General features: G+C 34.7%; 2 protein-coding genes across 4 annotated transcripts; one reads left to right on the top strand and one right to left on the bottom strand.

Moving 5' to 3' along the window:
• Window positions 1–247: 247 nt before the first annotated feature.
• LOC102602427 (mitogen-activated protein kinase 15) lies at window positions 248–8,218 on the top strand. Of its 2 annotated transcripts, none has more exons than XM_015311243.1 (10): window positions 248–854; window positions 1,556–1,964; window positions 2,076–2,203; window positions 2,312–2,371; window positions 2,497–2,646; window positions 2,731–2,886; window positions 2,979–3,190; window positions 4,498–4,602; window positions 4,760–4,926; window positions 7,351–8,218. In XM_015311243.1, exons 1-10 carry the CDS (start codon window positions 831–833, stop codon window positions 7,641–7,643), a joined length of 1,704 nt encoding a protein of 567 aa, XP_015166729.1. In that variant the 5' UTR covers window positions 248–830; the 3' UTR covers window positions 7,644–8,218. The 2 variants fall into 2 exon arrangements, with proteins under 2 accessions (XP_015166729.1, XP_006339417.1); XM_006339355.2 differs by having other exon boundaries at window positions 249–854; window positions 4,766–4,926.
• A 3,459-nt stretch (window positions 8,219–11,677) lies between these two features.
• Window positions 11,678–20,988, bottom strand: LOC102602768 (BTB/POZ and MATH domain-containing protein 2). Of its 2 annotated transcripts, XM_006339357.2 has the most exons (5): window positions 20,269–20,988; window positions 17,066–17,414; window positions 12,682–12,958; window positions 12,111–12,299; window positions 11,678–12,079 (listed from the first exon to the last, which is right to left on the bottom strand). In XM_006339357.2, exons 1-4 carry the CDS (start codon window positions 20,685–20,687, stop codon window positions 12,121–12,123), a joined length of 1,224 nt encoding a protein of 407 aa, XP_006339419.1. In that variant the 5' UTR covers window positions 20,688–20,988; the 3' UTR covers window positions 11,678–12,079; window positions 12,111–12,120. The 2 variants fall into 2 exon arrangements, with proteins under 2 accessions (XP_006339419.1, XP_006339418.1); XM_006339356.2 differs by having other exon boundaries at window positions 11,678–12,299.
• Between the last annotated feature and the right edge of the window lie 2,340 nt (window positions 20,989–23,328).

Consider the following 23,328-nt stretch of genomic DNA (forward strand, 5'->3'; position numbering starts at 1 on the left):
GAGAAAATATTAAAATAAATCAACTACTTTACCAAATAAATATACTAAATTATTAGTCTTAATCCAAATTGCTCGCTAACCACTAAATGTTAGCAAAAAATCTTGTTAATATATATAACTGTAAAATCTAGTGAATATATTCCAGTGGGAAATTGTGTCCTTTTCACCCCCAAAGAAAAGAAAATTATTAATATGGTCCCCAAAGTTTTATGGATAGAAATTTTCTAATCCAAATTTCCCTATTTCCTCTCTCTCTCTCTCTCTCTTATACAAAACTTGAACATACAGTAGTAGAGATATTCCATCTTCTTTACCTTTTCTCTCTTGTTGGGTGTTTCCAAGATCTGATTTTTACTCAATTTCTCTCTCTAAAAATTGTATCTTTAGCATAGTTATTAACAGTTTTCAATCTTAACATTGTTGTATGTGCATTTCTAAATCATTGACAACTGTTGTTTGTTTGTTGAGCTTTTTCTATTTAGTGGAGTACTTTTATTTACAGCTATATCCCAAATTTGTTGTCATATAGTGCCACCCACAAACTCTTTTTTTACTCATATTGGATCTTGAAAGCTGTACAAGGTTTTCCCATTCTTTACCCTTTCTGCCTGTTCCTGAGATTTGGGGTTGTTTTGGGGTTTGAACTGTAAGATTGTTGGTGGGTGTTGTTTGAATCTGATCATTTGTGTGGTTACTTTTGGGTTCTAGGTATAGTTTTTGATCTATAGGGTGGAAGTCAACTTGGTTGAGTTACTTTTTTTGGATAAGATTCTTGACCTTTTTGCTATTGCTAGCTGTTGTTTGTGGTTTTGATGCTTGCCACCTGAAGTATGCAGCCTGATCAGCGAAAAAAAGTAAGGGTCTTTTCAAATTTGTCAGCTTGGATACTAGTTGAAGCTATAAGTAGTATGGTAGAATCAGTTACAGTACTAACCTAGTTGTTACAACCATTTAGATTTGTTGTTCCTTTTCTCAGTAGTAATGGTTTTTGATTGTGGGTTATTATTAGCTTTAGAAAATTGACTTAATAACGCGATCGTCTGATTGAGAACCAATTTAAATTTGGGCAATCAGTTATCTGGTAAGGTATGCGTTTACTCTACCCTCCCAAGACCCCCCTTGTGGGATCCCACTGTGTATGTTGTTGTTGTAGTTATCTGGCTTAGGACAATTGGTTGGAGGATTGATATGTTGAGAGTTGTATAATTTAGGAACCTAGTTAAGCGGTGACTGGATCTTCTTTTCAGGCTTTGATATGTGGTGAGGTTTAAGGCTAATTGACATATTAGACCTAAAAAATGTTGTACTGTGGTATTGTGCAAGTTTAATTCTATGATCCAATTCTATTGATAAACAGTTGTGGTCGACTTATACAGTTTTGATAAAAAAGAAATCTGTGAATTCCTCATAGCTTGTGCAGGTTGGAATAGCATAGCTGCACACTTAAAAACATTCCTATTAAGATATCACGTGTGTAGCAATTGAATTATAGTAATAAGATCCATTTTTGACAGATCTTATAACCCATCTTATGAATTATAATATGAATATGCAGGGGTCTGGAGATGTAGATTTCTTTACTGAATATGGTGAAGGGAGCCGATACAAGATAGAGGAAGTTATTGGCAAAGGTAGCTATGGTGTAGTATGCTCTGCGTATGATACCCATCTAGGGGAAAAAGTTGCAATCAAGAAGATAAATGACATCTTTGAACATGTCTCTGACGCCACACGTATCCTTCGTGAGATCAAGCTTCTTAGGCTTCTTCGGCATCCAGATATAGTGGAAATCAAGCATATATTGTTACCTCCTTCTCGGAGGGAATTCAAGGACATCTATGTTGTCTTTGAACTCATGGAATCTGATTTGCATCAAGTCATTAAAGCAAATGATGATCTGACGCCGGAACATTATCAATTTTTCCTCTATCAGCTTCTTCGAGGGCTAAAATATATACACACAGGTTGTATGCTGGCTACAAGATTGTGCTTTAATTACTATGACTTTCTTCCACAAAGGCCATATTTATGTTTTTCCAATTCTAACAATGCCTCTATGTTGGAATATTATGCAGCCAATGTCTTTCACCGTGACCTGAAACCCAAAAATATATTAGCAAATGCTGACTGCAAGCTTAAGATCTGCGACTTTGGTCTTGCAAGAGTGGCCTTCAATGATACTCCTACAGCTATATTTTGGACTGTATGCTTCTTAATGCTCTGCACAAAACTTTTAACTTCGAAAATAGTTCTATTAATGAGATTAGAGGAACATGTAACATCTAACATCACCTGTTATTTGTTCCTGTAGGATTATGTTGCCACAAGGTGGTATAGGGCTCCTGAATTGTGTGGATCATTTTTCTCTAAGGTGTGAATATACACTTTTCTGCTTTGGATAATTATTCTGATTTCTTGATGAATTAGCTATAATTTTCTTCATTTTATTATGATAACAGCACATTCTAAGATCAGTTTATTGTGATTTGTCCTCAGTATACACCAGCAATTGATATATGGAGCATTGGATGCATATTTGCAGAGCTATTGACTGGGAAGCCTCTATTTCCGGGTAAAAATGTGGTTCACCAATTAGACTTGATGACCGATCTGTTGGGCACACCCTCCCCAGAATCCATTGCCAGGGTAAGTCCCTACTTTTTCCCTGGAACTCAAGATGGTCTACTCTGATAGTTTTGTGGCTAATATATGGTTGCTATGTGCCTATAGATAAGAAATGAAAAGGCTCGGAGGTATTTGAGCAGTATGCGTAAGAAAAAGCCTGTACCTTTCTCCCATAAGTTTCCACATGCAGATCCCCTTGCACTTCGTTTGCTAGAAAGGATGCTTGCTTTTGATCCTAAGGATCGTCCTAACGCAGAAGAGGTACAAATACACTATCTCTATCTGTTTCCACAAAGTTGTATTATTTGTGACTCCAGCTCCTAATTGGGCTTTTTTCCTTGTTCAAAATTCAGGCTCTCGCAGATCCATATTTCAGAAATCTAGCCAAAGTGGAAAGAGAACCTTCTGCTCAACCAGTTACAAAAATGGAGTTCGAATTTGAAAGGCGAAGGATAACAAAGGAGGATGTGAGGGAGCTGATATACAGAGAAATTCTTGAATACCACCCAAAAATGTTGAAGGAGTTCTTAGAGGGGCAAGAACCAACAAGTTTCATGTACCCAAGGTACATTTATCTCAAACTGAGTTTTTTTCTTGTCTTTGAACCTGTGTATTGCATGGTTTTCTCCGCATTCATACCTCTTATTTGCATGTGCATGGCAATGTGTTCATAGCACATCTGTATAATATGTTTTAAGTTTCAGTGTGGCATCTTAGGTGGCATGGCCACAATTTCGTGTTTTTCCTTAGAAAGGTGGATAGAGTTGAAAAAGTTTCAATACTTCTATTTAAGCTCACGTCCTTCACATGAAGTCTTCTCTTTCTTTCGGCTATTTCCTTAGTTAATTATAGTGCTGAACTCTTCCATTTGGTATGACTGGGAACCTCCATGTTTTTCCTTTGATTAAAAGTTAATTAATCAATGTAGTTCTGGGGTAAACTGCTTTACCGGTATTGTGAATCAGGGCAGACTTCTTGTTCGTTTCTCCTCCTTGGGGTAGTTCAGAGTTCAAAGGAACTCTTAACTTCATTTCCATGTTAGTCAAACTTTTGAGAACTCTTTTAATGTAGGATTAATGGGAGTGATTCTGGTCTTGTTTTCTTTGACATAGAAATGGGTAAATCTAGATTTCTTGTACTCTAGGAAGGTCTTGGAATGAAACCAACCCCGTTTGATATGACGGTATGCTTATTATTTTATATTGAAGGTAGCCATCTGGATCTATAAACTTCCCATACTTGGATGTGGTAGTATCTTGGTCAACCCTCATTTTGCCGATCACATGAATTATGATTCATCTGCCTGATAAAGAAAATAGCATGGTTCATCTGACATTGCTTGAGAAAGATGTAGCCAACTTTAGAAGCTTACAAACGGAGGGGAAATATGGCACTTTGACTTAAGTTTTCTCATTATCTCAAGAAGTTAAACTTGATACTATCATAGGTATGCCCAAGAATGACTGGTGTACAGGTACTTGGTTCTCTCCTTGATCAGTCATGTCAAGCTTATTATTAAAAATATGTTCTATTATCAAGCCTCATTCAGACTGCTTTTAACCCACTAGAGAACCTTCCTCTAAGAGAAAACTATCATTTCTGGCTTAATTGTGTATGCATGCTTAGCTAGCTGCATTACAAAATCTATGGAGTGAGGCAATGGGTGAATGAGAAACTTTGGTGGCAACCATAATATTCTGCTATGGTACATTTCAGCGATCACTTGGTCTTATATCAATAAGCTCATTATTACTTATAAAAATCTAATTATAGAGTGCTATTTACTGTTGTTCCTTTTAAGAAACATAAATGGTTTCATCGTTTGACTGGAGCCAAAAAGGATTACTTATAGTTTCTTGTGTCACTCGCCAGTGCCGTTGACAAATTCAAGAAGCAGTTTGCATATCTTGAAGAGCATTATGGCAAAGGAGGCGCCGCTGCTCCACCTGAGAGGCAGCACTCATCATCCCTGCCTAGGTTAGTCCCTGGCAGTCATGCTGGTTGATCAAATCCTTTCTCCTTTGACCATTTTTTATTCTTTTCCTAGTTTTTCTAACAAAAGGAAGGCCCTGCAAGTTTTGGCTATCAGACATTTCTCAATTATTGCACAACTTTAGCCACTGATAAATTATAGATACAGGGCTTGTGTATTATATTCAGACAATTCAGTGCAAAATCCAGTTGAAGTTGCAAATGATCTTTCTAAGTGCTCTATCAAAGAAGATGAGAAACCACAAGCGGACCGGAGTTCAATGATCCCCATGACAAGGCTGCCTCTACAAGTTCCTCAGAATGTTCAAGGTTTGATTTCACTAGTTTGTTAACACTTCTAGTAGGGTCCGACTGTTGATCTCTTTTCATATTTTAAATGCTGGAAGTATGTTTTCTGATAGGAGTACTAATGTTTCTCCTTTAATTGTTGCCATCAATATTCAAATGGTTTTATTTTTCTGAGAGTAGTATTCAGTCTCTCTTTTGATCGTCGCCAGCTATATTCAAATGAGTAGAATTCCCTTTTTGTATTGATGATGGTGTATGCACTCATGATTATTTTCTTCCATCTGCATTATGGGGTAAGACATATTGGGGTGCTGCAGTTCCTTGCGAATTTGAATGAATTAGCATATGCAATGATTTGTTGGATATCTACATGTGTAAAACCTGGAAAAGACATGTTAAAATTTCTGTCTTGCCAAATTGTGAGCACAGAAGTAGTATTCCCCCGTCTCAGGCGACAAGTTTTCCTTTTGGAATGATCCAAAATGTTGGTATACTAGTATTTATGAACCTTTCTCATGCTGTTTAACTGTGTACTTGTATATATTAATGTTTTCTCCTACTCCAAAAATGTACAATTGAATCACTTGGAGTAATCCTATTCGTTAGTTAACAATGTGTAATATTAGTAATTTCATGGTATTAACATTCTTTCAAGGACTAAATTGTCTTGGATGTTGGAAATAGTTTTTATAGTGTTTGAAAAAGATAACTTTGAAGTATTAGATGTTTGCTGAAGTGTGAAGTGTTAGCACATTATATTTAGGGGGTTGTCAGATGTTTGAGGTGATTTAAGTGTAAGTTTCCTAGGCAAACTATTTAAAGACCTTTTGACTTCTGCCAACTCATCTTTTATTTGTAATTGAAAATAAAGTCAGAGACGGTGGTGTCCGCAGACATTTTTATCATGAAAGACTTAGTTATTGGTTTATACATTTGCTTCTAAGTTTCTAGTCGGTGCATTTGCATGAACACGAAATGTGAGTGTTAGTAGAGATTTCTAATCTGACAGCCTGATAATTAATGATTCGGGTGTGTTTGGTATGACGGAAAATGATTTCCTTGAAAATACTTTCTTGGAAAATAGGCGTCTCTTTCTTATTTTCTAGTATTTGGTAAGTAAGCAAAAAAATATTATCCAAGAGCAATTATATGTTGTCTAGCAAATCGTTATGGAGGTGGGTAGGAATGGGGGGTGGGGGTTCTAGGGTGACGGAAGTGGGATGGTCAAGGGGGGTGAGCAGTGGCGGAGCTAGGATTTTTAATAAGGGGGTTCAAAATTTGAAGAAGTAAACCACGAACTAATCGAAGGGGGTTCGACATCTACTAGTAGATACGTAAAAATTAATGTTAACCATGTATTAATAGTAATATTTTCCGCCGAAGGGGGTTCGGATGAACCCCCTAACTCTATGCTAGCTCCGCCACTGGGGGTGAGGGTTGGGTGGGTGGGGAGGAGCAACAAACTTAAACGTCACTTATGCAACTTGTTCTCCCTACTTCCATTAGGGAAGTCATTTTCCTCATTTTAAGGAGCTTGTTTTCCAAACATTTTGATCAACCAAACATAGGAAAATTGGAAAACATTTTCCTCCATACCAAACACACCAAAGTGTGTTGGCAAGTTCGCTGACCTTCTCTTTTGTGATGAGGAAAAGAGAATTTTATGAAAAAATAGCAACAAGGAGGTGCAGACACCGACTGCATCAGGATTTACAAAACGCATCAAGACACCTTGGGGGTGGGGTGGGGGGGAGGGGATAGGAAAAGAGAAATGTCTCTTAAATATGATTAATACAATACAGTCATTAAAAAAGAAAAAATGTCTCTTAAATATAAGGAGTCCATGATTTTAAGAAGTCTCCCATCACACTGCTCATACTTCTGTTTTTTTTCGAGGCATTCTTTCTTTTTTAAGACCGTGTACTCTCTTCTTTATTTTTTTTGGTTCTTCCTATTATTTTTTATCAGTAAATAAAGGAATTTTACTCGAATGATCAGCACTAAGTTGGTGATGTTTATGACTTTATGGACATCTAGAAAGCAAAAGTATAAACTAATAGAGAGTACAGTTTACAAAGCTCTGATATACTTGCATATTATACACCCCATAATGTACTGTTACTGTCTAAGTGAATCCGACTCCGTGTATTGTCACCTGTATCAGTGCACCACTCTATTTGTAGCTCATTCTGAATTAACTCTTTGAAGTGTCACTAAGGATGAAGTCAGTTGCAATGGTGAGAAATTCTATGTCAAGTCCTGTTCTTCTCTGGCTCATTATTATTATTCTTATTAATGAAAAACAGATATAGATAGAACTGATACATGATGGCCTAGTGTGCTCACTCCCTATTTGTATAGGAGAGATACATTGCTTAAGCGATACCAGGCTGCTTTAGAATGTAGTGCCATTACTATGTTATTAAGAGGAGAATTTGTCAGCAGGTGGTGCTGCAAGACCTGGGAGGGTGGTCAGCTCAGTGTTGCGCTACAACAACTGTGGAGCAGCAGCGACAGCAGCAGAAGTCATTGAACAGCGAAGAATTGCAAGGAACCCTGGTGGTCCGACTCAATATCCCATTTCCAATACTTCATACCCTAGAAGACATCCCAGCTGTAAAAATGAAAGGGGTGAAGATAGTACTGAAGTTTCAAATGGGGTGCAGTCAAAACCTGAACAGTACATAGCAAGAAAAGTAGCTGCAGCACCAGGTGGACCTGGTAATCAATGGTATTAAATTTGGAATCTCCGATCAGCCATGTTACACTAAGCTTTCCATTTTCCCAAGGATGGTTCTCATAAAACACACCATATGCAAGCTAATTTGACTGTCAGCTGTAATTTTCTCACATAATGCCAAGTTCAGGATTGCTTGGTAATTGATGCGGGCACATGAACTTGAAGAATCCCAGTGTGATTTTGGTTGGTTGGTTCAGACATCTATGTACAACTCGTTACTTATATTTGTCCTCTGAAGTTTAAAAGGTTCGGCATGGATTCTCCTCCATGGGCAACTCTTGTTCTGTGATCTCGTTAGAAATGGAAGCAAGTGATAAAGATGGATGTTGGAAGCTGATGACATGAACTACTACTGATATCAGTTTACCTCTACATGTTTGTTCTTTTCCCCTCTCCCTTCATTCTTTGCAGAAAAACTGTAGAGACGCTTTATACTTTTGTTAATGACTAAGACATTGATGATCCTAACGTGTAACCTATGACATTCTTTATTAAATAAGGACCTCTATGTTTTTGATGTTCCTGCACTCTGTAAAGCAGAAGAGGGACATGAAACTTTTGATTGAAGCATCACCGATTCTCTGGAACATGGATTTTCTTGTGAATCCCTCCTTTCGAGCCATTGTTAAGTTGGATCAATGCAACACTAGATACATGTTGCGATGTGGATCCCTCTTTTTTCGTTAACAAGAAGTTTTGAATTTATGTTGTATGGGCTGATTCAAATCGTATCCAGAAGTGCAAGTGAAATCAGGACTAAAATAAGAGTAAAACACAATAAATGCTTGTAAATCAGTAGTAGTAGAAGTAGTAACAACGCAATAATGTGTATCAGAACTTCAAGCATAACATATATCACCATTTGCAAAATCTCAACTCCATTATTTCAGTCATGATCTGATAAACTTCACACGTACAATATTGACATGAAAGTCCACCCTTTTTTTGGCTTCCTTTTGTTTTTCATAATCATCAGTACTATACTCTATCGTCGTCATCTTCTTCTTCAGAATCAAGTTGTCGTTTGATTTTCCTTTCTTGTATCCATTATCATCTTCAATATTGCAAAACTTTTTAGCAAGATTCATATCTGTCTACACACTTTTTCAATCTTCAGTGAAATAATGGCCAAAGCCCCACCAAACATTCCCAGAAAATTACAACAATTTTAGCAAGGTGAGGGCTACCAAATGCTGAACCAACAGCCATCTAATATTTTATCCAAAAAAAAAAAAGCCTTTGGAAGTAAATATCCCACACTGGAGAATGAAGAGAGTTGTGGGTTGGTGGCTTGAATAAATAGTGTAGGCTGTGGGCTTTGCAAAAACATGATCCTTCAGGCAAGTTTTAATGGGATGTGATGAGTGGTCATTACTCGCCCAAACTGTTTGTTTTTGTATTCTTTTTTTCTTCTTTATTTTTTTTAATTTTACTTTCTCTTATTATTTCCATTATAATCTTCTCCAATACTATTACTTTTACTAGTCATTGTTCACTTTTACTTATTATTTTTTAAAATAGATTTTCATTATATTAAAAAAAGATATTAATCTTTTTTCATGTTTTATCCTTAATATTAAATACTTAGTTTGAAAAATAAGTATTTAATGTTGAGCATTGAGTGTAAAACATGGAAAAAGTATATTGTCTTTTGTTAATATGTCAAAAGTGACTACTAAAAATGAAAATTTATTTTAGAAATAAGTGACAAGTAAAAGTGAATGGAAGAAATATTTTTCAAAACTTTTTCAAGACATCATTTAATAGGGAATAGTTTGGTAAAATACCCTATCAATAATTATTTTCTTAATGAGTGTCAAATCAAAGTGTGACGAGTAAAAGTGAACGGAGGAAATATCATTTTAAGCCCACCTCTCTTGAATACACCGTAATTCTAGAGATTTTACAATCCCTTTTCTTTTCCTATGAATCAAGTGTGCTTAATTCCACATCAATGGCCCTCTACTACTCATTCCACTAAATTCAGGCTAATTAAATTCAGACCTACAAAATTTATTAATTTTAATCAAATAAATTCATAAAGCTCATTGAATCATTTTCTTCTGTCTATTAATTTTAATAAACAAGGATAGCTGTATTGCAAACTTAATAAGTGTTTGTGATGTACAAGTAGTACTCGCACAATTCCCTAAAAAACCTAGTTTCAACTTTTAAGAAACTCAAAGTAATAAAATTAGAAAAGAAGGGGGAAAAGGTAACTTATAGGATAAAATTTATGATTATTGGTTCGATTCAATCCATTTTAAATGGGTTAATTATTCAAGGAAAAATTACCTAACTACGCATCATTTATTATTATATTTTCTTATTTTCCCTACTATTTCAGAAAATATCAAAAATCCCTTTTTTTGCTCCCATCATTCATTTTTCCGGATACATTAATTTGAAACCTCCTACTCATGATTTTCCTTCCTTTTTTCACTCCACAAATCTTTCCACAGTTACTTTCATTAATCTATTTTTAAATTTCAAATTTTTTCTCTTTTTTTATATCAAAATATTTGAATTAAGTGAGCGTTTGATAATAGATTTTGTATCAAATTTTAAAAATCTATCCTAAAAAGAAAAAGTTCCAGTTTCACTTATAAAATTTTAAATTTTTTCCAAGTAGAAATGCATGTCCAAATAAAATTTCAAGTTTTAAAAATCACAATTTTAAAAACTCAATTTTTTAAGTTTCAAATTTCAAAATCTACGACAAACCAAAGCTCAATACCCATGGGTACGTTTTAAACCTTGACTATAGCTCGTTAAAGACTTGCTCATTTGCAAGATTTCCAAAGAGTGCATTTATGAGAAAACTAGAAATGGAAAGTGACCATTCAATAATTTTTTATTATTAGACTTTAAGGCAGGAGAGCTACTCCTCCAGCGGCGAATCCTCCAAAATTCCTTATAAATCCTAACTTCCAAAAATAATGTTTATCCCTTCCTTATTTCACTCCACAAATCACTTTCTATTTTTAGTCACACAATCTTAGCAATTATTTTCTCATTCACGTTTAATATTTAAAATCAATTTTTTAACTGTCAAAACTATTTCAACTTCAATTTAGGTACCTTTTTCATTGTCTCTAACTCTATGTTCATCTTTTGATTTTTCATTTTTTTTTTGTTCTTGAAAACGCTGATACATTATTTAATCTTGGATCTTAAATTAGTCTTTATTAGTGTTATTATTGATTCGATATATCACTGCTACAATTCTTTTTTTTTCTATGCATATGATACTTAATTTTCAATGTATCTAGTTTATTTTGATAAAGCATTGTGTATCAAATTAAGTATCTTGATACATAAATACGTAAAAATTGATAATCTTATTGTATCAAATACATTATTATCAACAACAAAATGATACATTTATAAATACACTTTATTTTAGCTTACATACACCTTTCACAACCTTATTGTATCAGATACATTAATATCAACTATAAAATAATACATTATATAAAAAATGTATCTTATCAACTTGAAATCTTTCACAATTGCATATTTATCAAATTTAGTGTATCTAACTTGTTTGCTATGTATCAAGATAACATTGATTTTGAGCGATTTTTGTAAATTGAAGAAGAATAGAGATAGAATGTAATTTATGTCCTTACACTATGAAATTTATGTAAGTTATACATTTTTTCCCCTTAAACCTCACCACCCGAAATAGGTCTAGACCTGAGCTGAAATCCGACCATGACTCAAACTCAAATTTTGATCTCTCAATCTTGACTCAGGACCATTCATTTTCCAGCAAAATATTTTCTAGGAAAACATGAAATTACATACCAAACACACTTTAACAGGATAGAAAGCATAAGAAAAATAATCTTAGTAATCTGACCACTTATTTCTTTACCTAATAAATAAAAAGCAACAAATAATACGGATAATGTGCATATTATTCATTGGGTTTATCCATATCAAATATGGTATAAGTCGGATATTTCATCCATCTTCTCCTGACTCATTTTCGATCCGCCTGTTTGCCATGGGTATGTGAACAAAATGGAAACCAGAAATCATCATCAATCATACATGAAAACCAGGACATGACACAAAAAGTCGGACCAGTCAGCCGAATAGGCTTTAACTTGACAAGATTAAAATCTTCAGTATACAAAGGGAAAGAAAGAAATCACACTATAGCAGAATCAACAGGTGTTTGGACCAACCAAGCATGACTGTTGAGACACTGTCCTAAATAGAGAATTGGTTGAGCACCTACTACACATATTGTAGGCACCTCCTCATCCACCCTCTAAGGTTAAAGATCATTTACTCAGAAACAGAACAATATGAGAGACCGACAATCCGATAGCATTTCTGGACTATATGCACCTTGGAAATAGAACTAGCAATACAATCAATTTACTTTACCAATTGGGACTGCTAAAGAATAATAGCAATTTCATTATAAATTTGCTACGCAGCATCAAATATGTGGCTTGCACTCAATATATCCTTTGCTTCACTCTTCTTCCATTCACATCAGTGCCATCCAGAATGTGCCCACCATGTACATAAGAAATGATTGCATGTTCATTCATCCCAGCAACATACTTCAGCAATTCCGTGATGACAGAAGGACAACTCTCCCTCAAGTGATCAAATCCCTCCGATTGCATCACAGCTGATAAAAAAAAAAAAAACAGATTCATTTAACAGGCCACATTGAGTTCATCTGGTTGCATCAAAGCTTAAACAAATTGAAAACCAGTCAAAGATTATTTAACAGGACATAACACTGAAGTGCAAAGAGATGACACGTCCAGTTGCAGAAAAAATGAAAAACGCCAATGCTGCAACCTAAAATGGAACTACACTTTGAAGACTGAGAGATACTATCAAGCAAAAGTTCACTAGATGAGTACAATCTCCAGTAGAGGAAAATATTGGGAATGCTTTGCTTGGTGGCTTAGTTGACAAAGGACTTCTCACTGTGAGTAAATGGTGGCTCAATAATATAACTGATGAAAGAAAAGTTCTCCAATTAATAGGCGTCAGTACTTCACCTTTCAAATTTTCAGGCAACGCGATGAACTTAAGACACACAGATTTCAGTTGGACACAGTGATGCTGATCTGCCAAGGCTAAAGTTGTAGCAACAGTGTTGATTGTAACATCCTCGCAAAGTTTAGCCTCACAAAGTGCTCTCAATCTCTCAAGACCATACTGGTCAGCTGCAGCAAGCAGATGCTGAGCCATTAAAGCAACTGCCCATTTTGTATCGAGACCCACAAGCTCCTGTAAATCAGGGAGGGCATCCCAATAGATGAAGTGGAGCAACGCCTGAAAAGAGAACAAAAACAAAAAGATAAGTTCTATCAGATGCCAAAATGCTTTTTAAAATTAAAAATCACAGATGCCAAGTTCACTATGTTCAAACTTGGGAAATATCAAGTGTAATAGAGTGTGAGTGCTATTTGATGACAAAATCTGCAGAGAGATCTGAATGCTAATAAAATGAGGAAACAGTACAAAGTAAAGCATGAAAAGAGAGAAGCAATAAGCCTGATGGACTCTCAAGAGGAAAAAAAGACAGAAATCATATTGCAAGCCAACGTAGAAATTACTAGGAAATATAACAGGAGAAAAGAGTCTAGCGATATCATAGGTGTTTGAGCTCCACTCCAGTATTGCAAGCCAAGCTCGCTTCAAATACCAATAAGATCAAACCAGTCTTGAGCTCAAATGTGTATAATTGAAACACTTGAACTCATTTGGCCCACTGAAGTAAGCCCCACCCCCGACCCCCCGGGGTCTAAGATGATATTAATCCTAAAAAATAATATTTTTTGGTCTGTGAGCAATGAAGAGAGCTCGAGCCACTCGAATGCGGGTCTCTTAATATGTATGCTCAAAATTGAGTTTGAGATCCCATATAATAAATAACATGATGTTCCCCACCGGCTCTGACAATTTATGGTCCTAACCTTTCTGCTTCTACGATGAAACAACAAAAGGGAACTTCTCTCTCTCCAGAGCCGGCTCTAAAGCCTTGAGAAAAAGGCTAGTGCCTTGCGCCCACAAAACTGAAGGGGCCCATTTTTTTTTATAGCAATAATAGATTGCAAGTTTTCTTTACAAAAAAAATAGAGTACTATTCTTAGAAAAATAAACTTCTCACATAAGAGGAAAGAATAATTAGAAGAAGTTTGACATAAATCATTCTGGAGTACCGTCTCAAGAAAGATTAAATGGATTGGCCATATTATCAATTGAAAAAGAACTATAAGAAGAAATCGATTATAGAAAGGTTATTGATGACTTTGCATCATAAAGAGCTAGAAGAATAGACTGGTCTAGAAAAAGTTCAAGGCCTCCGTTCAATTCTGGCTGTAGGCCACTAGTGTGTTTGAGCTGCCCCCGTCTCTCTCTCTCACACACATTGTTTCGCTATTTACTGATTTTAAGGGGCTGGGCCACTACCTACTTTACATGGAATTTCGTAAGAACGGAAAAAAATATATAAGAGTCGAACTCCGGTTCTTTCAGACTAAATGAAGCTAACAGTAGTAGTGGTGTCTAGGGCTCACTTGATGCACGCTTAAAAGTCTTGAAGTCAATAAAACCAGGTTATGTGCTTCGTCTCACTTATTGGCATTTTGGTAGTCTCTAAGCAGTGTTGTCAAAGGCTCATTTAAGGTGGCAGGCTTAAACCTTGAAGCTCCGGGGGGTTGTGGGGGAGGGGGGAGGTGATTTGCCTTGCTTAATTTGCGTGTAGGCAAGGCACTAAGGCATGCGCCTCACTGCCCATGAGTTCATCTTGAATCTAGCAGTACTAAACAACAAATATAATCGGCAAATAAGTGTATTAGTTAGTCGTAAAAGAAAATATTATGAGGTTTTTATATTTTTCTTGAATGACATATTTTTACTTAGTTTTTTCCTTCATCGCACCTTTTTTTACTAAAGTCCACTTCAATTGCGCTAGGGGGCCAATTGACCTGGAACACTCTTTAGAGCTTTTCGCCTTTGACAACGCCAGCATTAAGGTTCTAAGGCACGTATCGGCAGTACTAGATAATAGATGTAGTTGGCAAAATGATATGTTAATTGTTGAGAAACTATATATGAACGATTATTAGTGATTAAGAGTAAAAGTCCAAATTTTAGTATTAGAAAACTAGCTCAAAAATATAAGATTACAACATCTCACCTAAATCAGAAATTTAAACTGTTCCTAACTTGATGATTTTACTTCATTGATTTCACTTAATTAGACGGATTTCAATTCTTTAGTCCTAATAGTTATTGTTGTGCTTGTATTTCCTTTTCCTTGCATTACATGTATTTGTTATTACTTCTTCTTTAGCTTTGTTTAAAGGCCATATTTTTAAGTTTGCTTTGCATTTAAACCCGCAGAGGTTAGCGCTTCTTGTGCTTTCTGTTTCCGACTACTTATGGGTAACAATATACTAGTACTAATTTCAGAAAATTCAACCCGACTCGCATTAAGTAAACCTGATTGATCATAAACAAGACTATAACGTCTATTAGACTCCTCATAGTCGTATTAAATCCGATTGAACATAAACAAGACTATAATGTCTATAAGACTCCTCGTAGTCTTATTAAATCCGATTGAACATAAACAAGACTATAATGTCTATAAGACTACTAACAGAAGGCTCAATCTTTTTTCTTTTTTCTTCCATTACTAACATTCGTAGAATTACCAATTTGACTCAACTTGTTCCTCTTTTCAACTATCTCTACTATATACTTTAATGATTGTTTTCTAGTCCTCATCTTTGAAACAGGGTCATCCTCTAATCAATCTTACGCACCTGAGTCAGATTCCAACTTATCTTAGTAAACAAGACTATAAGACTACTAATAGTCGTAGGATTCCAACTTATTTCTTCCCCTAAACCAACATATCCATGAAGCACAACCAATCAACTGCAACAAATTAGGTAGCTAGCATGATTCCATCCTGCACGTACAATATGACTTCTAGTTAGCCTGATAGGCTGATACAACATCATCATTTTGTCCTTTGACTTGTGCAACTTCCCAAACAATTCCAAGAGTTATGATGGTAAAATCCTCCCTGAGGGGCCTTGCTAAAGTTAACTGCAGGGGTACAAAAACCTTCACCAGTACTTCTTAAGGAGTAGTAGACTGGCTCAGATCTAACATCCAATAACAATTATAACCTCAGAATGGTGGAAGCTAATAACATCATGTGTATGGTGGTCAGTCTGGAAGATGTTTTGAAGATAGATCCAATTCCATCTACAAAGTTAAATGGAATTGTATAGTATCTCTACTTTTTTGGTGTAAACAGCTTTGTATAGATGATATAGATCAGATTATAGATTTGATAGGAAATCTGCAATTATCCCTTTTTGGAGGTAGCCAGCATACCCTTAATGCTGAAGAATTCAACCTTCAAAAAAACTATTATGGCCTCAGAATAATGCATGGCAAAGACCATATACCCACTGTTGATAGCTTTTTCCATTGGGAATAGCAGTATACAAACGACTTTAATGCCTTGTAGATATATTTTTCTGATGCCTAACTATTGTTAAGACAAAATCCAAATTTTAGCACCAATATTATTCCCTACATCCCATTTAATGTGAAGGTACTCCCTCAGTTCCAATTTATGTGACAGTTTAAATCAGCACAAAGTTGATGAAAGAAATGAAGACTTTTGAAACTTGTGGTCTTAGACATGAGCATTTGTGTGGTACTAGAAGTTTCTCATCAAGTGCAAAATGGAAAGTGTTAAGTTAATTGTTTTCACGTTCAGAAGTGATTTTAGAACGGAATAGAAAGAATAATGTCACTTAAACAGTAACAAAGAGTTCAAGACAGGAAAAAGACATCCGAAACTTGAGGTCTAAATCATAACTGGAAACGTTTCATGGACAAAGGGTAAAATGTAAAGATAAAAATTAAAAGTTTCTAATACAGAAAAGTGTCTTCTATTTCAGGCAGACTAAAAATGGAAGTGTCACACAAAATGAGATAGAAGGAGTAACATACAACACAAATCAAATGCTAATACATAGTTTCACTGAGGTAGGAGATTAAAAGGTTGTGAAAATGCAATCTCCAAAAACTCTGCTGATAAAAAATATAACCCTACATATTGTAGATAGCAACAAATATCACTCAGGAATGGAAGGGAAAACAATCAAGTACATGTGAATCTATCAGCACAAAAGACGATTGTAAACCAAAAAAAAGGAAAAAGAAGACCATAATAGCTATTAGTTGTACGGCCATGTCATGTGTATTTATCAGCATTTTCTAGTTTTTAGATTTGAACACACAACACTTGGAATAACATAGAGCAATAATGGGCATAATACTCCCTTCATAAAGAATAATACAACAGAAAGGTCAACAGACATGCGAAAGAAAGAGAAAATCTCAAACCTTGAATACTGGAGCCTGTATTTCTTCGACTCTAATACTTTGTACGTTCTCTTCCTTCAATGGACCAAAGAGTTGTGCCCGAAGCACAGGGGAGCGGGCAGCAAGAACCAACTTGTGTGCAGCAAAGACTTCACCTTCAACTTCAAACTTTATATCAGCTCCCTCTCCACTCTCTAGGAGCATCCCAAAATGAAGCCCAATGTCTGACGGTGGCACAGGCAGGGAGAAAGTCTTCGGTGTTTCATTGTATGATCTGACAACACCTACAGTACATTGGATCAAGAGACAATCATCTTTAAGATAGTCTGATGTTTCTAGTAATGCTCTCCTGAAAAAGCGTTTATAGCCCCTGCAAAGGCAACCATGAAACTGGAAAAGGTTAACATATACACTGATGGAAAAAGAAATACAAGAGTACATGTACTATAAGATCTAAAATCCCCCCAAAAAGATTACCTAAAATGACAGTAAGCTAATAAAAGAAGTTCCCTAAATACTTCTTTCACACATTACTTTCAGTATTGTGTAGCAAATGTGTTATTTTATATCACAGCCATCACCACCCAAAAAAAACTTCACCCCAGAAACCAATAGTTGGTTTTCTCACTTCCCCTCTTGGTAATTCAATCCCAACCATGGTCGAAGTGTAGGATCTTTTCCACCACCACCCAATCACTCGTCACAATGAAGCAAATGCTGAGCACTATCCCTCAAACATGTCTTAAGACCTCAATGAATTCATGTGGATGGGCATCCCTCAACCAAGGAAAACCTTTGAAATAAAGCTAAGATGTAGTTGATCCATTTTTCTTCTATCAGATGAAATATCCATGTTGCAATAAGCTATATACAGGCGCATGCAGTAAGGACCACTTTCAATGAATAGTAATCCAAACAGAATGCATAATCCTATGAGTGACACGCATTTTACTTTTTTCATAAGAGGCAAAAAACACATTAAGGGTGACTAGAGGACAATATGATTTTGAGGCTGGTCCTAATATTGCAGCCACAGAAGCTAGGAGGTCCAGTTTAGGAAGCCATATGAGAAGGTGGCCTTAATTATGGATATACCCGAGGCAGCATATTTCACTGGAAAAGGTGAGTATCTTTGGAAGGAAGAGAAGGAGCAAAAATTTATACTGCATAGATGTTTGAATTGCATTGCTTATTTTTCACTTTAATTGACTATCAAAAACCCCAAAAATTGAGTTGCTTATTTTTCACTTAATGCACCCAACAATGTTCGAATTTGTAATGATAACCATGAATATCACTCTCAATCAGTTTCTAAGCACCAAAAAATGGAAACCATTATACAAATTAAGGAGTTATTGTTTTTCCTCTAAATATTTCAAATTATATACAAAAGTAGTAAATTTACCCACACCTCGCGCGGGAACTTAATATCATGGAATTTATAAAATAATACTTAAAACTTATCCGTCATTAAAACTAAAACACTATATTATCTTACATACAAGATTACGTAGTAATGAACATTAATATTGTAAAGGAAAATTAAAATTATAACTTATCATTTATCCTTAATAACATAAGCATAAATTAATGACTGTAAAAAAATACATACCAGGATCTGTAACAATAGAATGAAATAGAAAGGAAAAAATTGAGCCCACTGAATGCACAGTGTCCTCTTCAGGAAATTATTCCTCCCTAGTACCCGAGGTTTAAAGGAATAGATCCTCTCAGGATAAAACGATCTATTCACCAGTGTATTGATACAAAAACAATAGTGTCAGTCAACCACTCAATAGGAGCAAAGTACACAAATATTTAATTGCGCAGAAGAAGAAGAAGTAGTTCAAAATTTTCGTTGTTTTAAAATGAGAGGAAATCCCTCTATTTATAGACAACAAAGGGTAGTGTGAACAAATGTTTATTGTGCCTTATTGGAAAGGTCACAACTATTTGGAAAAGTTGCAACCCTTCAGAACTGTCACAACCTTTCTGAAAAAGTCACAACTTTTCATTAAAGGGGAAGGCTAGTTTTCGAAATAAATAAATTAAAAGGGAATCTTGGTTTGTGGTGGCGCCACGTAGGCGGGCCTAGGGTTCTCTCTTTTATATATATATATATATATATATATATGATATATGATATGATGGGGCTAAATAGGGTAAGATCTTAAAACATGGGCTCATTTGGTTATAGGAAGCTTGGGCAGAGTGAGGGTAAAATCTCAACAAAATAAAAAGGATAGCTTGAAACTATAAAGAACCAAAGTGCCCCCAAGGCCTAGCTCAAGTGGCAAAAGGTGGAGGATTTGTGGCTTAGGTCACAGGTTCAAGCCCCACACCATGCAAAGCGAAGCCCGGTATTTAAGTGGAGAAGGGTAGAGGGGCGGGCCCATTATCCACCGAGTTTAGAAGGCTGTGATTGGTCCAAAGGGCGGGTCACAGACGGATTTCTCGGTTATCAAAAAAAAAAAAAAAAAAAAAAAAAACTATAAAGAACCAAAGTCATTGCATGTTAAAGCAAGAAGTAGACTAACTTAATGATAATCGAAGAAATTTCATAAATATCGCACTAAATATGACTTCATCACGCGACTCCAGATTAGACGGCCATAAAGTGGGCACCAGAAATCAGGTGGGAAACCCAAAACGACATCGCACCAAGTTCAAATTTGTGTGCCAGAGTAAGGTTTACCTCTTAACTCCAAAAGATTCATCCAACTACAAAAACAAAATAGTAGATCCCCTTTGCACCAAAAATCTATGTAAAACAAAAGGAAGCTTATGATTCTCCACAGTGTTATAAAATTCGAACCTTCCATATTTTACAAACAACTTATCCTCAACATTCAACTTCAACTTATGCACCTTCGCACTCAATTCACATAATTCAAAAATGTAAACATACCAACACAGCTCATGATGTAATCCATTAGAATACAAAAATATGATCCAGATCAAACAACTTGAGGACTAGACACAATCCATATTAATGAATAACTCAAATATGCCTCAAAATCTCAAGTACTTAGAGCTTCAGCATCCTCTATATCCATTCTATTATCATGGACCCACTTTGTTCCGGCACTAACGAATCATCATTTAACATTCAACTTACTTCCCGAAACATGAATCTAATGTAACTATATACCAAAGCAATATCAACAAAAACAAAAAACTTAACTACATGATTAATAAGAGATACAAATGTGCAAAAAAATTACCACATGCTACCCCGGTATTTGAGTGTGTAGGGACCCGTCTCCAGCACCCTACCAAAGTGGGTATGAACCTTATGCCTCTCATTACCGCTCTGATCCATAAGAGACAGCTCAAACAAAGCTCTAACATCGGTAGCATCACTAGCAAGGGCGATGAAAAGAGAAACATAGGTACCATTATCCTCCGAGCTTTTTCCATCGGGATAAAAGTAAACAGCCCAAGAATGACCACCCACCGTAAAAATCTCGGAAGTTACATATTTCCCAATTCCCATACCTTTAGATAAGGCGTAACCATCAACCTTAAATTCATGGGACCCATTAATCGTATCGATCCGAGAGGTCGATGTGGTTGTTGTGGGTTGAGAAGATGATGAATTTTGGGGTTTTGAAGGTTCCGATGGAACCCTGAAGGTACCCATATGGTGAAAGATTGGATTTTTTTCGTAGAATTAAAAGAAAAGAAGATCTTTTAAGCAAAATAGGTCGGCAAAAAAAATGAGTGGGAATTGAGGAAAAAGTTAAATCTAATCGGTGAAAATTGATGGAATTGAAGAAACGGATCGACCCCTTGGCTTAATGGGTCGGTAAAAATGGGTGGAATTGGAGAAAAAATGGAGAAGAAGAGGTTTACCAAGATGGAGGATTAGGGTTTTGCCGATATGGGAAAGAGGGGAAACGGTGTGAGGTGAGGTGAGGTGAGGTGATCAGAAAAGAAATCAAACAGAGATTTTCAACAATTTATGCATATATTTATAATAAAAAAAACTACTGCTAATATGTCATACAACTATTTAATTTTTTAATAAAAAATAATAATTTATTAAATTGATATAATAATATAATAATAGTATGGATTACTCCATGTTCACACAATGAAGAAAAAGATTCTCACCAACATGGATTGTAGTGTTGTGGTGAGACTGTTTTCCCCTTAAACAGAGATTTCGAGTTCAAACCCTGAATATAGAGCAAAATTTGTTTAGAGCATCATGAATAAATCTTGCAGTGCGCAATTTGAATTTAATCAAAGTTCTAATCTAGCCTTCGGACACGAAATGGAAAAACCAAAAAATAAAATAAAGTGTTCCATTTGACAAACTTATCTCGACGATGAGCTTCTCAAGTTGATCTTTTTTTTTTGTGAATTTGTAGGTCGACGTAATAAATTACTTATTTCTTTATATTAGGAAAGGGATCGGTTTGTTTAGAGGAGCTAAAATAAGGTCAACATTTTTGTTATATACAATAATTGATCATTATTTGCTTTAGCTCTACTAACTTTTTTTATTTTATTTTATTTTACTTTGAGGTGTTTATTATCTAAAATTATTCGCGATAAGGAATTATGATTGTCAATATAGTATACTAAATCACTAGCAGTTGTTGTGTACTGTTGTAACATATGATTTTTATATATGGTATATATCATATATTGCATGGTATCATAAAATATCAGCTTATTCTTTAAAAGAACTCTCATTATTTCTTGATGTTACTCATATGATAAATACCATTTATTAAAAGGATAGCATAGATGATTGACATTTCATTCCTTAAAGAAAAACATGCAATCCTCTATGATACCAATGTAGTATATATCATATATTGACAGGGTACTATTGATAGATTCATTCGAACACTACTTAGCCTTTTGTAATGCTCACATGATATATATTACACATCGGCATAATATCATAAAGGACAAATTCATTCCTTAAAGATAAATACTCCTAAGTCTTCTATGATACCCACATAATATATGCCATATACTGACAGAGTAACATAAATGATTGACTCATTCCTTTTAAAAATATCACAGCTCAATCCTCTATAATACCACAAGGTATATATCATATACTGAAAAGATATTACTAGTGACTGATCATATGATATATCATAGAGGAAAAAATAACTCAATCATTTATGATACATATATGGTATATATCATTTATTGAAAGAGTATCATAAAAAAATTACTTTATTCCTTCGAAAAAAATGTTGTTCAGTCATCTATAAATTCACATGTTATATATCATATATTAAAAAAAATAGCATAAAGGATTGATCAATTCCTCTAATAAAATATTTTCCAGTCATATCAACACTATATATATCACATATTTACAGTGTATTATAGAGGACAAATTCAATCTTAAAAAAAAGATGCACATAAAACAAAGAAAAGATGCCTCAAATGAGAGTTCTTGAAACTACCACACTCCTTAATTATTTATCCTATCCACAGTATATATCATATACTAACAAGATATAATAAAGGACTTGTTCATTCTTTCAAAAGAAAAAAGCTACAAATAAAATCAAATTTAAACTTAATTTTTATACTTTAATTTTTATTATTATTAAAAAATTCTTGTGAAAAAAAGAAGAAGAAGATATAGTCACATTTTAGATAAAAATTTAGTTTTCATTGTAGTTTTTTTTTTAAAATAAAATATATCTTTCTATTAATTTAAATTTTGACAAATAAGCTAGTGACGTTAGTATTTTTCTTAATTATTTTTTTGCTATAGCCAAATTATTTAGTTTTTTTTGTATATATATAGATTAATTTAAAATAATTAGCTAATATTTTTTTTATATTTTATTTTAATCTTTGACAAATAAAAAGAATTTAAAAAATACTAAAAAGAAACAAGAAGATAACTTAATACCAAATGGGAAAGTCCTCAATGTTGTATAATTGTCGGCAACCAAGAAGATAGCTTAGTACTAAATAGGAAAGTCATTTATGTTTATATAATAAATATAGAGAAAAGACATAAAATCACCATTGAAGTTGTCCTGAATTTTCAAAAAAGATACCTTAACTTTGCAATCGTCTTATTACCCCACTAAATAATTATGAACTGATATTATTATATCATTTTTCGATCAGCCCTACATTTTAAGAAGCAAGTGTGTTCACACACTCATCACTACATGACACATGTTAATTTCATTAAAAATATAAAAAAAAAATCATTTTAAGTTTTCTCTCTTAATTTTTGACTTATTTTAATTTTGATTTCATCTTAAATTTCACTTCATCTTTCATCCCCC

Source organism: Solanum tuberosum, unplaced genomic scaffold (assembly GCF_000226075.1).
Source record: "Solanum tuberosum cultivar DM 1-3 516 R44 unplaced genomic scaffold, SolTub_3.0 scf00010, whole genome shotgun sequence".
NCBI classification, from domain to species: domain Eukaryota; kingdom Viridiplantae; phylum Streptophyta; class Magnoliopsida; order Solanales; family Solanaceae; genus Solanum; species Solanum tuberosum.